We start from the raw sequence: 16,986 nt of genomic DNA, 5'->3' as shown, positions 1-16,986 counted from the left end.
TATGATGCTTCTCCGCTGTATGGAGGTTGATTTGTTGTGTACACAAATGGGAAAGGTCATCTTTATTTGTATAAGTTTTTAATTAAGGGTAGATATCCGTGAATGTAGCAAATTTAACCAATTTTAAAATTTTGGCTCACTTATTTTGAAATAGAGATTGTTAGAGGGATTCTCTAATACATCTCCCTGATATTCCGCCACGTAAGGTCTTGGCGTTGAATATTGAACTCACAATTGAAAAAAAAAAAAGAGAACTGACAACTACCATTTAATTATTTTTCCAATAAGCAGACTTTTCAAGATAATTTTACTTCTTTGAACAAATTTTTTAGAAGCCTTTGACTCGACATGGCTTTGCCTACCACTAGTTCAACTTTGAATGAAAGGAAATATTTAATTAAACGTTGCGCACTCCGTTGAGAACGAAGAAGAGTTATTTTTTGTCCAAAAAAGTGGAGGAAATTAAAGAAAAAGCTACGTGGAATTTGGAAACAAAGAGTATTCCCACGAGTTTTTGAAATTAAAAATAGAGATACCTTGAAAAGTGGTATATATAAGTAATATATAGTAGCAATAGTACGAGTGTATAGTAGCTATTCAAATGGCGAGTGCATAAAACTTCAGAGTTCGAAGTAATTTGGGCAAAGATCATTTTTAGTTTCCGGTCGAAACAATTATTACATCCGACAGTCACAAAAGTATATAAAATTCGTTTATTTTTTGTATGTAATATACAAAAATACATATATACAAAAATACAATATTTTTTCGACTATTATTTTAAATGCGTCTATAGCGTATTATATTCACAAGTAATTTAATTACAAGGTCATCACAATGACCATGCATTAACTATAGATGTCTCAAATTATGATAATACGCACAAAATGATATGGATCTACCACCGTAAGTTCTTTATACGAAACTTGTACACCCTCGTCCAGATAACAATTGTTGGAAGTAGGGGTGTACATGGGTCGGGTTGGTTCGGATTTTGCAATTATCAAACCAAATCAATTGTATCGGATTATTAAATCTGAAAACCAAACCAAATCAATAAAACTCGGGTTTTTAGTTTTTTTCGTTTTTTTTTTGGTAAAATCTTCATAACACAAAACATATAACTTGTGCTAAAAATATTTCTTTAATCCTAGTAAGATAGAACTATATAAAGTGTTTTTCAAGAAAATAATATAAAATATGAGATGTGTGATGACATTATCCTAAAATATTCAACAATAAAGATAATAAAATTATGTAATATAAATATTGCTAATTAAAAAGCCATAATAAAAATAAGCATAATCTAAAAGTACTAAGTCATGCTAAAATAAGTAGACTAATAAGAGAGTATTAATTACATGACTAAACGCTAAATAAAAAATAAAAAAAGGTTAATTATACATTTTTATTTAAATTATTGAAAAACAAAAATAGATATTCAATACATTGCCGTTCATATTATTGAATTGAATGTCTTTGTTAGCATGAGTATTGATTGATTTCGGTTTGGGCTTTTGTTAGCATTATTTAAGTTACTAATATTAATGACTATAAAACTTAGGAAATTTTACCACCTATAGAATAGGTTAGTACCCTATTTATATTCTATAAATACCCTTTTAAAATATTATATTCTATAAATACCCTTTTTAGTTTATAGCAAAAAATTTAAATTTAGTTCCATCCTAAAATTAAGGCTTAATATATGCTACAAAATATTTTTCTATCTCATTTTTTTTATTTTCTCTCACCTAATTAGCGTATATCTCCTCTCATCAGCTTTTTTCTCTCTTCTTCAATACACTTTTTCCTCTTCTCCCACAAACACACGTTCCATACACTTCAAAAACCCTCCTCCGCCATTATCGCCTATACTTCTCCGCCATTATCACCCCACACGCCATTCTTCTTCGCAACTGTTCTCAAGCGTATTTTGATGGGCAAGTTAGTTCTCAAGTATTTTTTAGAGCTTCACAGTTGTATTTTGGAAATCTTCTCCCCGTAGGTAATTCAACTACTTCGAAATTGCTTTTTCATTAGTTTGTTTCTATAAGTTTTTTTTAGCGAATTTACACAATTTTCTGATATATCTTCCATTTGTATTGTTAATCACCAGGATTCTTTGAGTTTTCTCTCTAATGTCGGATGCAACGCCACTCAACAGACTACCCAGAGGTATACCCACCAAAATTCTCAATTTTGATGGGCCCTCTTTCTCGTTGCAACTGACTCAAGCGGAGAAAGATTTTGCAGGTTTATCAGCATCCAAAGTTGATGAAAGAAGAAGTAAATTATACAATGACAAGTTGAAAGAAGTCCAAGTTGATGAAGCTTCAAAAGAAACCAAAAATCAAGCTGGCTCAAAGAGGAAAAAACCTATGAAAGATTCAAGAAACCAAAAGGTAATTGGTATTTGTTACATGTATTCTGTTGTATTCATATGTATCTTCTTGTATTTTTGTACTTTTTTGTATAGTGTATTCTGTTTCTTCTATAGTATGTTTATGTATTCATGTGTATTTGGTTGTTTCCAACAGTTCATTTTTAATGTAATTTTACCTGTATTCATATGTATTCATGTGTATTTAGCGTTTGCTAATGTATATTTGCGATAATTCAATTGTCCAGTTTGACCTCAAATGGATTCATATGCATTCAGGTGTATTCATCTTAAATATTTTGTATTATATCTGTATGTTACAAAGTATGTTAGCATATATTTAGCCTTGTCACTGTATCTAGTCTTCTGTAAGTGTTTGTAGTTGTCTGACATGCATTTAGCCTTGTCACTGTATCATGTCTTACATGTATTCCAAAAAAACTTAATATGTATTTTTGCAATGTATTCATCTATATTAACATGTATCTTTCAATGTTCATTGCAGAGAATTGATTTGTTTGTGAAACACCAGCCAAAATTAGCACCCCAAATTAGTAGTTACACTAACACTGATATAGTATCCCAGCTAAAAGATAAGCTTACTCCCGATCAGTTCCAACAATTCGGCAATACATGCTTTGGCTTATTATGGGATGACAATGTGAGTCTTTCTCAAAACTGATAATCTTATCTTTAAATAATAACATGTTGTTTTATTAACTTGTATTTAGTTGTATTATTCAGCTGTATTTTTCTCTGATTTCCTATGTATTCAGCTATAGTCAATTGAATTGAACTGTATTATTAACCTATAGTCAACTTTATTGAAACTGTTGTATTCAACTATATTGAACAATTGAATTACCTGTATTCATCCAATGGCAGTTAAATTCAACTGTTTCAACCAGCTGTCCAGATCTGTATTCAACTGTATTACAGTGTATTCCAACAAAGTCAGTTGAATTGAACTGTATTATTAACCTATATTCAACTCTATTCTACATGTTGTATTCACCTATATTAAGGAATTGAATTAGTTGTATTCATTCAATGTCAGTTGAATTCAACTGTAGTCCATAATCTGTATACAGTTGTATTCACATGTATTACAGTGTATTTCTCTATTTTCTGTATTCATTTGTATTCAACTTTTTTTTAGCATCTGTATTGAGGTATTCATATATATTATTTCTTAGTTCAAGCAAATAAACTCACACTATCTACCAACCTCTTTTGTTTATAGCATATGGATGTCATATTCTACTATTTGCGAAAGATGGGCAAGTACAATCAGCATAGGGACTTCACGTTTACTACTGTTGATTGTATATTCAAGACAAGAATAGCTGAAATATACGACAGGTATGAAGATACAGATAGTGATGCTAATGTAGCCAAACAAGAAGACATTGTATGTGAGTATATTAGGGGCTACAGATTGCATGCTAATGTACCTTGGCATACAGTGGATAATGTCTTGATACCAGTGAACTTGAAGGAAAAACTTCATTGGGTGTTGGTTGTTGTGACTTTCAAAGATAGATGTATCAAAGTGTATGACTCGTACACGTCTTCCGGTCATGATGCATACGTAGTCTCTCAGATTGTAAAGCTAGCTAAGCTACTACCTCGGTATCTGTCAATTAGTGGCTTTTACAGAGATAGTCAAGGCATTGACTGGTATGCTTATCCCGCATACACAAACAAGGATCATAACGAACCTTTTGAAGTTATCTTCGTTCCAAATCTGCCTCAACAGAAAGCGGGCAGCATGTAAGTATCCAATCATCATTCTTATATGTTTTATACAAATCTAATTGTATTAATTATTTTATATTCTGTTTCAATTAATTATTTTTTAGGGATTGTGGAGTGCATGTTGCAGCCTTCGCGGAGTTTCTGAGCACTATTGAAGAGATTACACAAAAAAATACCATTTGATGCCACTCTTCTCCGTCAAAGATATGGTGCTCTATTATGGGACTATGCTATGTGCAAGATAGATGCTGATGCAATAAGCGAGAGTGAAGCACCTTCAAAGATTGAAAGGCAAATCTCTGAGTCGGAGGCAAAGATGCAGATAGTTTTAGAATAGCTTTAGGTTTTTTTTTAGTTTAGCTTGAACAATGATAATGATTGTAGTGGTTTTGGTCGTAGATGTTATTTACTTACATGCTGAAATTTGGTTAAGTTTGCTTGAACAGGTTTTAGTTAACGCACATGTTAGTTACAATTTCTGAAACTTTATGTATGCTGAATGATTTTTGTTAATGCCAATTTTTGAATTGTATTCAGTTGCATAAGATCAACTTTATCTTTCGGTATTAAGCAGTTGTATTTAGTTGTATTATTCTGTTTAGCTGATTGTATTAATCTATATTATTCAGTTCAATTCAGTTGTATTAAAGTGTATTTATCAGTTGTCTACAGTTGGTATGCAAATATATTCAGCTGCATCCATTCAGATATAACTTTGAATTGACTTGAAACAATACAAGTTATATTTATTAACTTGTATTTAGTTGTATTATTCAGCTGTATTCAGCTGTATTTTTCTCTGATTTCATATGTATTCAGCTATAGTCAATTTAATTGAACTGTATTATCAACCTATAGTCAACATTATTGAACATGTTGTATTCAAATGTATTGAACAATTGAATTACCTATATTCATCCAATGTCAGTTAAATTCAATTGTTTCAACCAGCTATCCAGATTTGTATTCAACTGTATTACAGTGTATTCCTCCAAAGTCAATTGAATTAAACTGTATTATTAACCTATATTCAACATGTTGTATTCACCTGTATTAAGGAATTGATATAGTTGTATTCAACTATACTAAGATACTCTCACAGCCACTTCATATATATTTTTATATATAAAAATACTTCAACTAAATAAATTCAAAAAATATTAACGAAAGTCATTCCACGATATATTACTTCGAAAAAAGAATTTATTATAGCTGATAATGTCATAATAAGTGTTGAGAAATTGTCGAATCACCAATACATGTCAGAATACAACTATTTATTACGTGGAGCATTCCTACAAGTTCGCTTGTTATGTCCTCCCTGCCCACATATGCTACATGAATGTTGATTTTTCGGCAACAGCAATTCACTTAAATTTTTGCCGCGCTTCTTCTTTGGCCTTCCAGAAGGTCTTTTCCATTTGGGTGGTAGTACAACCTCCTCTGCAACATGCTCTGGTATATTCCAGTCATTTTTGTCCGGTAGCGGGTACACTGGCACATCGTATGTCATTACAATTGTACTTGTCTTGTAATAGCTAGAGCAATATTCTTCAGGCATTAAAAACTTGCTCTTCAATACAGCCCAGGCATGTGGGCATGGCAATTCATCAATTTGGAACCTCCCACAAACGCATTTTCTCTCGAGCAGGCAGACTGTGTAATTCCTCCCACCATTGTTAACAATATGTAAGTATTCAGTTGAGGGTACCACCTACATTTAAAAATAGAAATATAAGTTTTGAACACATTTACATGAATTAACAAATATATACTACTGAGTTAAATGGTTACTATCAACTTCGAAAATTGCAACTTCATCCAATTTCAGTTAAATTCAGCTGATTCCAGCAACTGTATTCAACTGTATTACTGTGTATTGATCTACAGTCTGCATTTGTATGCATTTGTATTCAACCTTTTTTGAGCAACTGTATTCAGGTATTTCCAATCAATTTAAACTGTATCAATCACCTGAATTCCATTGTAATCATTATCACGTGCATACAGTCTTAATAATCACATGTATTTACCTGTATTCATCTATATTATTTACTAGTTCAAGAAAATATTCATAAAAATTAATGGGTAGTTCTGCCTAAAAAAATTGTATTCAGTTGTATACATCAATGCCATAAAAAATTAACTTACAGTCATACGGGTACACATGGTCTCATTCAACTCCAGCATTTTCTAGTATTTTTCCCAAGCGTCTTGTATGTCTGAGTAGCTTCTTTACGGTTACTACAATTCCAACGACCAAACATCTTCCTAACTTCTTCGAGGAAGTCATATATTGGCAATTCCCTTGCTGAAACTAGTGCTGCATTGATTGACTCGGCGATATTTGACGTCATTGTCCATCCCCTGTTAACAGGTGCATACAACCTAGCCCACTTTTCGTAACCAGCTAACTCTAAGTATTCTTTCACCCTAATATCCAGGTGAGAACCTGGATATGTCTTATCCATTGTATATAAGTATCCTGGTAATTTTTTGTATGAATCAGCCGGTTCACCTCTAAGAAAATTCATTGCCTTTTCTTTAGCCCTCCACTCCAACATGTAGCTAACATCAACACCTAAATCTGATTTCACATCATCAATAATGTCCCTCGGAGTGTATTTCCTCTTATGGTTTGTAAGCTTTGTCCTTATAATACCACTTATAAGGCTGCTACTAGCCTGCCGCTGCTCGTACACTTTATCCTTCAGCGGACATGTATGGTTGTCATTGAATTCTCTCACCTTGAATAATTTCGATTTGTTAATGCTTGAAGCCTTAAACCTCCAATCACAATCTTCAGAAATACATATTAATGCATAGCTGGAAAAAAAAGATCATACATCAGACAACTTAACGAATCTGACATATATACTTCCTATTCATAAAGTACCAAATTAATATCTGTGTATATGTAATTTTGTATACTAACGAATTCCAATATTGTTAGATGTGATTAAATACAATAAATACAACTAAATACATTCGTATGAATAATCAAACACTTAATAACATTATAGACATAATATGAAAATAATCATAGCCACTGTTGTATTTTTTCAATAGTAAAATACACCTGAATACATATTATTAAGAATACTAAACAAATATAAATTTTCAAAGGTGTTCATCATCTGGAGGAAACACACAAATACAACTAAATACAACAAAGTTAAACAAACATCAAACCTGACAGCATTAGACCGATCAACACGGAATTGAAACCTTTGAGCTATAGCATAATTCTCCATCACCTCTTTCAATGTAGCCTTATCCTTATAAACTTGTCCAGCCATAACCTCCTTTTGATTAGTTTTTGAAATTATCAAATCCTTGTGGAGTTCGAACACTCCAATCGCTTCTCCTGAATTGGCAAGTTCTATAGCTAGTGTATCATCTGTATCGGAATCGTACATTTGAACTGCTTCGTCTATCTGCACAATGTCTCCTTGATTTAAACCATCTTCGGAGATAAGCTCTTTTTCCATAGTTGTAATGCACAGAGGATACATCCCAAATTCTCTGTTCTCTTTTTTCAATTCTACATACACTCTGTGACCCATATCATTTTGTATTTCCATTGGCGTGCAATTGCCTTCAACATTGTATTGTATTTTAATGGTATTTGTGCTCAAATCTATACCCAGTTGATTAGAAATTGAACCAACTAGATCATTAAAGTAAGCATACTCCTTAATCAGTATTCCCTCAATGGAAAAGTCGATATAATTGCCCTCATCGTTCTACTTTCCAGAATGACGCAACAAAACTGTCAAGCTTGCCATATATATAGAAGAGTTATACCTTCTTTTGTATATAATTTGTATCAATCGATAAGGAGGAGAAGAAAATCGCACAATATAGAAGCATGTTGCTCTGTTTCTTCGCTTCTTTCACGTTTATGTATTTCTGAGTTTGAGAAGAATACAGATTGATGGGATAACTTTTAAGTTTGTTGATAAAATTAGGGAAATCAGAATTGATTTGATTTCCTTCCGTTTTTAACATCTTCGTCGACCCAGATATTGCGCATATATGTTACATATTTAGCGCTACATACGTTTGAATACAAGTAAATACATATCAGGATTAGCTGGATTTCCTTTTTGTACACCGCTAATTTTTGTTGTATTATTAAATACACTACCTTAAATACATTAAATACATTATATAATTGCATAAAAGATATCTATAGGACGTAATATAGCAAAGGGTTTCTATTAATGGCTAATTAGGACTAAAAGATGGTGCTTTGTGAAAAATTCTCTAAAACTTATTGGAACATTCAAAAGTTCTAAGTCCAACCTTGAAATAATACCTTAAAAGATAAAATTATGAAAAAGTTCAAGAAATATTTATAAATTACATCACAATAAGTATATTTATATATTAAATATATCTAAAATTTCAATATATGTAATGTCGGGTTGGTCTGGTTTTGGTTTGACTTTCTTTAGTTAAAATCAAATTAAACCAATTATGGTCGGGTTTTTTTCCAACACCAAACTAAATCAAACCAAATCATGGTCGGATTTTTTTTCTCGGTTTGATTCGGATTATCGGATTGGTGCGATTTGTCGGTTTCCTTTGTAAAAATAATTCCTAGTTGGAAGAACAAAGGTGAACAAAATCAATTTTAGTGACAATTTGGAAATTCATTTTCTAGTTTTTAAGGTAAAAAATGTACATACTTTAAATTCTTCAAATGATTTTTTGCAAATCCCAATCTATAATAGTAAAAAATACTTAAAAAACTTATAGCCAAATAACAACTGATTGGCTTTTCAAATACTAGTGCTAGTTTTCTGGATATGATGAGCGCATTATTCCATTTTTGACTATTCACCATATAATAATTAATTCGTAAGCATGAAAAATATGGAAAAAAAATGCACTTTTTAAGTGACAAAAACTACAATGATAGTTTAGTTGCACGTACCGAGGAGAAGAATGCATGCATTTGATCAATTTTTCGGGGGCATAATATAAGATTTATATGAAAAAAGATTGAGGATCTACATTATAACAAAAGGGCATAAAAATGTACCAAATAATTATTGGGTTGGTAATTCACATGCAATGCTAGAGTCTGCACCATCAAAGATTATTGAATCTCCCATTCAAGATTGATCAGGACGGGAGACTTACAATTGGTCACCACGTGGCCACCCAACTACAAGAACATTTATTAGTATCTCATTTTGGCATAGGTCCCACAAATTTCTATTTGCCGTAACACTTTTTTCTCAGGTATTTAATTATTTATTTATTTCTAATAAAGGAAGTAAATTTTAGCTCCACCGTTTGGTGTAGGAATGAGGTCAAAATGAAACCAACATTTTTGGACACAAATATACCGAAAGGCAAATAACAAGAATTTAGAAGAGGCAATAGATAGGGAGTAACTGATTATCGAACAACCAAAAAAAGGAGGACATCAATTAACGGTACAATCGTTGGTAGTACTTATATGTACGCACATTATGGTAGTAAATGTTGTACCACCATTCTTGCCTAATCTTTTGTCATTAAGATAACTAGTATGCATACCCGCGTGATGCGCGGATTGTTTCAAAGGAAAAAAAATAATATAGTAGAAACTGGTCTATATTGCAGACTTAATTTAGTGATTTACATTGAAAAGAATTAAACCAAAAAAGCAAATATATGAATTTCGCAGGATTGTATCTATGCCAGAAACCACCAATATCTATGCATTCACGCAAAGATCAAGGATAAAACTTGTCTCAAATTCAAAACAAAATCAATATAGATATTCATGAAGAGAGCAGTTACATTTTCTTTTAGAGTGATTGAAGTTTATATCCTTCACAAAATAAGGACAGTAAAAGCTTTGCGTCAATTTATTCAATACTCTTTCCCATCGTCCGAAGCATAATCGATTACCGCTTTTGCTCCTGCTAGAAAGATCCAGTATTCCCATTAACTTTTGCATAAAATGATGCCTTTTACTTCAATGTTTTAGCTATTTTCCCCACATATTCCATTCCATTTTCCCTGTTTCTACGGTAACATTTTTAACTTTAGCAGCTTCTTCCCCAACATAGCTTGCTGCACTCTTGCTCTATTCTTGAACACTTTGTTTTGCAATTGGATCTATCTCCTCAGGGGAAGGAGTTATTGCTTCACCAATTGATCTGATCTTCTCCTTAATATCCTATGTTCTGGGGCAACAAAGAATGAAAGGGAAAAAGATAATGTCTGCACCGTCCAGAGAAAAATAATTATTTGAAGTTTGAACAAATATTTACCTCTTATAGAAAACTGACTAAAAATATGCATGAAGGAATAATGATATCATATATCAGTATCATAATCATTCTTGCACACAAGATGCTTGAACTCAATTTTTATTACGTGCTTTAGTTTGTCAATCCATCTCACACCAAAGCAGCCAAAGACTTGATTACAATCTCACGCACATGTTTCGAACCACTTGGTTCCCTTCGCAACACAATATCAAACAAAATTGAGCTTCACATTGGAATTTATAATTGTATGTAAGCTTTCTCTATGTAAAAATTATTAATTGAATTTATCGACTACATAAGAAAATGAGTAAAAAAAATCCAAAGTGGCTACTGGCAATTGATTCCATATACTTGAAAGCCACAAAAATTCAATTTCCTGTCAATATGTTCACACATCACAGTTGGTTCGAATTTTATTTTTTGTGAATAGCAACACTTTGAAGAATTATGTATTATTTATCTGGAGTGAAAAACCTGACAGTAAAAGAAAAGAAAAATTAACCTCAAAATGTTCAATTTTTAAGCGAATAACAACACATGAAAAAGCATGCATCATTTGTTCAACAACTTTCCACTTTCTTTTACAAAATTTAGTCCAACATAGGTGATAAAAAATAAAATTAAAGATATATCCAAAAAGTAATCATACAACTCCATTAGGACTTAAAATATGCTTCTACATTTGTTGAACAAATAAATCAATCAACTGACTTGAATTATCAGAGTTTTCAAATTCCTCACTTATAATGTTTAAAATGGATATAAACCACTTCTTTCCATTGGTACATCCAATGGAAAGAAGATGCACCTTCTCGTCAAATTGGTGATATGTATACATGAAACACTTGACATAAGTAAAGTTCATTTCATCTCTCATAGTTTGTCTGGTATATGATTGTAATAAACAACATTAGAAGATGAATCTTCACTACATAATCAAAGATTTACAATTGTCTTTCCAATCGTTTATTCTATTATGATATCGACAAATGATGAAAGAACAATATCCATGCCACAGTTCATTGTTAATAGCAGAGAAGGTTCTTGTAATGGTTTAGCTTAAAAAGTGAATATCTGTATGGAATGACCTCAGCTTGATACTTAAGAAACAAAATTATCCAACAAAGAATGGTAGGGATAAATACATAAAACCTATTTTTTCTTCAATAACAGTAAAACCCATTAAATTGCTCAAGTAAAGTAAATAAAGGGAGCTAATAATTTTTAGCAAGTTACAATGATAGATTTTCCCCCTTTTTTGGTTTATTGGGTGAAGAGTATTGGGAAATAGAATAAGAAATAAGAAAAGGTAACCAACGAACTTGCTAGAGTTGTATTCATAGAAGGTAATTCTTTCCTCCATACATAAGTGACTCGCTCATTTTCCCTATAAAATATTCAAATTAATATGTTCTGTAACACAAGAACTTACCACATGGAAATTCAAGGAAAAGTTATTTTTCATAGAAAGTCATAATCTAGACATGCATATGGACTTTGTTAAGAGGAGAGGAAGGGTGAGAAGAATCAAATTTATCATCATTCCAGTCAAGTACTTTATAGGTTGTGACTGTTTTTCAAATAAACTTTAGTCATATGCCATCACAATCCCCAAAAACATGGACTAATGCATTCGTATTTTTCAATCTCCAGCGGTACACACCAAGAAATAAAAATACCTGTTTGCATAGTTATCATGAGCAACATAGTAGAATCTGCACTTAGTTTAACACTTGCAGCTTGCAACCGACATTCGGGATGTTGTGGTGTTATGATAGCACCCAATCGAGTTTATGAATGCACAAATAGTGGACTTGCATAAAAAAACACATGGTTGCTTATACCTTAAAATATGCCATCAGCCACATAAGAAACCAAAATAATGAATTGTCGACATTGATTCTTTGTAGTTATATATATATATATATATATATATATATATATATATATATATATATATATATATATATATGTATGTATATATATATATATATATATAGAATTATATGTATTATTTAGGTACCTTTTCAGCGGGCACATCAATATGTATTATATGTCAATAACTTATTGAAAATGATCATTACTAAGAATCTATGGCTTCCATTTCCAAGAAGTGATGACAATTAGATATTATAGTGATTTTTATATTTTAGCAAAGGAGATATCTGATGACCACTTAGGCACTTAAAAGTTAAAATTTAATATCTTCAGAGCTGACTAAAAGTGTTATACTAATATTTTTGAGAGAACAATTTGAGTTAACACAAAAATATTGACAATTTTCAATCAATGATCCAAATAAATTTTAAGTGCTTTGCAAAAGCCCAAACCTATTAAAACATTTAACAGGCCATGAAAGTTAAATTTTATTTTACTCATCAGTAAATGCTACATTTATGACTCGACAAAAAATTAAAAAGGTGCAACAAAATTTAGCAAAGAGTATATCTTTAATATGAGAATGATACTGGCACTCTATTCAGAAGAAGAGGTAATTAGTCAGCATTTGAGGGTCATGAGACAGTTTACTTCCCATTATGATAGAAAGAAATTTGTGCATAAAAGATATGTAACTAAGAAATCTTGCTTATTGATTAAACTATAAATTACCAATGCTCCAGATATCTCATAAGTCGATGAGTACGAAAAATCTAAATGAAAAGCATGTTACTGAATTACCATGGCTCCACTTTATTCAGTCAAACCTTATTAGGGATGCCGAAGTTCATAGTTTTAATTTGGCACGTGATGCCATGCCAATCATCAACTAAATACTGGAGCTATTCTATAGTTCATTAGATTAACCATGGTCGTGTAGGGGAATGAAAAACTATACTTTTAAACACAATAAGTACAGAATTGAAAAAGGAACAACAATCATAAAGGAGTCCAAATGTCTATGAAAGCCTTAATTTACTACCTCCATTATCAGCCTTGAAACTTAATTCTATTTTATATGTGCTTAGCTCCAAATTAGTGTTTGCCTCCCTTTCTTACACTTTATAACAGTGTCGTCATACGCCTTGGGCTAATAAATAAGTCCTGTCAATTTTGAAAGAGTAAACGACATAACATAAAAGGGAGGAGGATAGTCAAGTTATGCTCATTAGACCTTGCACATTCCATCTCTCTGTCGATCAATGCAGAAACTCTCCCTTTATGAATTAGACATCTACTTACCAAGTGAAAAATAATAAAAGTGAGCAAAAGTTAGTTTTTCAATTTAGAAAAAAAAGATTTGAAACTTAGGTGGGTCAACAATTAGCTATCTACATGCAATGTATACCTAAAAGATGTAATATATGAAGACTAAACTCATTGAAACCGTAAGATTACCAAGAGCATTTTTTTGTCTCAAATTCAAAAGAAAATCAATATAGATAATCAAGAAAAGAGTATTCTTACATTCCCAAAAAAGGTCTCAATCCAAAAATACATGAATAGATCAACTTCATAATGGCGTCTAGCTGTGGAACACCAATAGGTATTATTGTTGCCTCCCTAATTTTATTTTACTATTGCATTATATCCTGAAGTCGAAAATGCAAGATAATAATAAGCAGCTTCTGGAAAAAAAAAGTGAATCAAGTGAATCAAGGATGTGAAGAAATGCAGCAGACCTATCTCGCCATAAGCAAATTATGTAGCCTTTGTGCGTTGAAAGATGATTGTGATAATTAGTTCTATAGTGGTTCTTTAAACATGCAAAGGAGTGGATATATGATTAAATTGCAAAATAACAGTGGTAAATCATCTTGTATTTAGAAGGAAAAAAAAGGTAGTCGAAATCAATTATGAAAGTTTTCTGCAAAATCTTTGTATAAAGCAACAGTCATTGTAAATAAATCTTGTATTAAGAAGAAAGTAAAGGTAGTTAGTCGGAATCAGTTATAATTTTTTTTTGCACAACCTTTGTATAAAGCCTCAGTCTTTGTAACTAAATATTCTACGTATGTGATGAAAAGATACCTGATCATTTGTAACATTCTCATGTAGAACTCATGCTTCTCAATATGAGTAGTGAAGTCCGCTTTCTATAATACAACCAAACATCAATTCCTCCCAAATATTTAGAGGTTAAATTAAATTTATCCTAAAAAAATTATAAATATTAAAGTTAAGTCACTATGAGCTTGTTAATACAGTTACCTTATTAATTTTAAGATAACTTTTCTACAGTAATGAGGTTGGAGAATTTGATAGTCGCGGATGAAAATTGATCTTATAATGTTGTATGTATCTGAAATAGAAACTCATTTGCTCCAATAGCTAGACTTGAAAAATTATAACAATAGTGAAGTACAAAAAATTTTGTCATATACATAATAGGTTCCTTTATGGCCTTCGACAAACTGAAAAGACTAAGCCACAAACCAAGAGAATAATATGAGCATATATTTATAAACCAAATGAAATTAATGTCACACGATAAGGATAGGGTTAGTACCAGTTTGGCTTTGTTGAGAAGTTAACGGGCATATGTACGATTGGTTCTGCAAAATACAACAGAAGAAGTAGTCATTGGTACAAAAGTCTCAACAATAATCTCTGTTCCACAAATATTTTGATCTATTAGTAGTATAATGTGTGGTGTTTTCATGTTCTCTGGCCTTGTCCAATATTTATGATCTTTCACTGGATCTCCAACCTTAAGAAATGCACAATTAAATTTTCAGCATTTAACCGACATATAGTTATGGAGAAAGTTAGAATTAAATTAATTCTCAATATTCTTGAAAACCATTGGGAATAACATGGATGAAGAAGCGATTAAGCTTGGAACTGCATTTCAAGAAATAATCAGCGCCCCACTTGATGCCAGATTGAAAAAATTTCAGATCACTTAGAATTGCATTACAAAATCAGACCTTTGATTTTGTAATGCAATTATTAGTAGCCTGTTACTTTTTCTATTGAATAACTTATATAAAAATGAAAGAAGAGAAAAGCAATGAGTGAAAGGAAAAAGAACTCGAAATTTTCTATGTTCAAGTTAAATATCTGTTCATAATCTAGAGAAGCAAGGAGTGAAAGGAAGAAAGTGTTGGGATATATACTATTAACCATGAGTTTGGTTTAGATATAGTATTTATTATGAAATAATTGTTTATTCAGTTTTAATAAAGTTTTAAATAGATCATATAATAGTCTGTGTCCTTTGCTTATATAGTAGATGATTTAGTGTATAGAGTTTAGCTTATACACGGAAGATTAAATCATCGGTTCTTATAAGTATAAAGTTTGAGTTCACAATCTAATGATGGAATTGGACAAACCATCAGGAATGATTGTAGCACAAGATTAAATATAATTAATCTTGATTATGGGAATGGTTTAATTCCAACTTCTTGTGCTAGTACATTTTGTATGTATTGAACGGACCAGGTAGAGATAAGTATTTTATACTGACTTAATAAAATAAACTCTCTAGCCATTAAATGTACTTATACTCTTAATCTTGATATAATTATTATTAGTTGTGTATATTATTATTGTTTTGATTTATTAAAAGGCGAGATTCTTTCGTGGGTCAATATGCCTGGTAAATTGGATAATAATAATATACATTGGCGAAGTAATAGTTAGTTGATGGAATCCATGTCTCGGTTTAGAGATTGATGATATACCTTTATGAAAGCTTATAAGTTTTCATGTGTAAACCCGGCCGGTGGATTTTGTATCCGACACATGAAATAAGTTAAGCGAAAGTCTAAAGGAAATAATCAATAAATTAAATCGTCAGTAATTTAATTTAATTGATTCGTATCTGAATCTTAACATGGGGAGTTAAATAAGATTTAATGGATGAATTTCGAAATTGAATAAGGAGTGTAATTACGAATTTTTAGTGGAATAATTCGTAATTAATTATGGTGGATATTAATTTCGAAAATTACAAATTAATTCCATAATTGGAAGCCTTGTTAATTAAATTCTGTGGTCCCTACTGTGCCTAAATAATAGGAAATAAAGGAATCCTTTTTCTGGTGGAAAAGAAAACCTAACAGGTTTTGGAAAAGGGTCTTAACCCTTAAAACTTGTGCTATAAATACATAAGGTTTTCCACCTAGAGGGATGAGTACATGGTGGCTGAAATTTTCAGCCAAGTTTTCCTAGAAATTTCGCCCACACGAAATTGCTATTTTCGGGTATTATTTGGGTAACACAGTAGAAGACCGTGGAACGTTCGAGGATCACGATTGTGCGGGTGATGGAGATTCCATTGAGAAGTTATGGAACTGAAGGCTCACGTGGTAGAAGAGATATGTTCACGCTTCAAGAGGTAACCCGTGAAATCCCGTTTATGCTAGTTGTCTAAATTACATGTGATTTTGATACTGGGATTGCTTCCGCTGCATATAATAATCCATCAATTGGTATCAGAGCTCACTCACATCTAATTAGATAACTAAGTTTTTCATGAAACAAGAATATGGTGTTTATGTGCATTTTTTGAATTACATATATATGTGGTTTTCTGAAAAACTGCACTGCTGTTTTGTGAATTAACTGTGCATAATTTATGGATTATTCTTATAATCATGAGATATATGTTTTCTTATTGATATT

The 16,986-nt window shown here is 31.5% G+C and overlaps 1 protein-coding gene across 1 annotated transcript; it reads right to left on the bottom strand.

Annotated features, from left to right (window-relative positions):
- Window positions 1–5,414: 5,414 nt before the first annotated feature.
- Window positions 5,415–6,126, bottom strand: LOC138876284 (uncharacterized). The gene is made up of 3 exons (XM_070155196.1): window positions 6,116–6,126; window positions 6,015–6,072; window positions 5,415–5,855 (listed from the first exon to the last, which is right to left on the bottom strand). Exons 1-3 carry the CDS (start codon window positions 6,124–6,126, stop codon window positions 5,415–5,417), a joined length of 510 nt encoding a protein of 169 aa, XP_070011297.1.
- Window positions 6,127–16,986: the final 10,860 nt, after the last annotated feature.

This window comes from Nicotiana sylvestris, chromosome 8 (assembly GCF_000393655.2).
Source record: "Nicotiana sylvestris chromosome 8, ASM39365v2, whole genome shotgun sequence".
Taxonomy (NCBI): Eukaryota; Viridiplantae; Streptophyta; class Magnoliopsida; order Solanales; family Solanaceae; genus Nicotiana; species Nicotiana sylvestris.
This window is presented reverse-complemented; position numbering and strand designations above follow the sequence as displayed.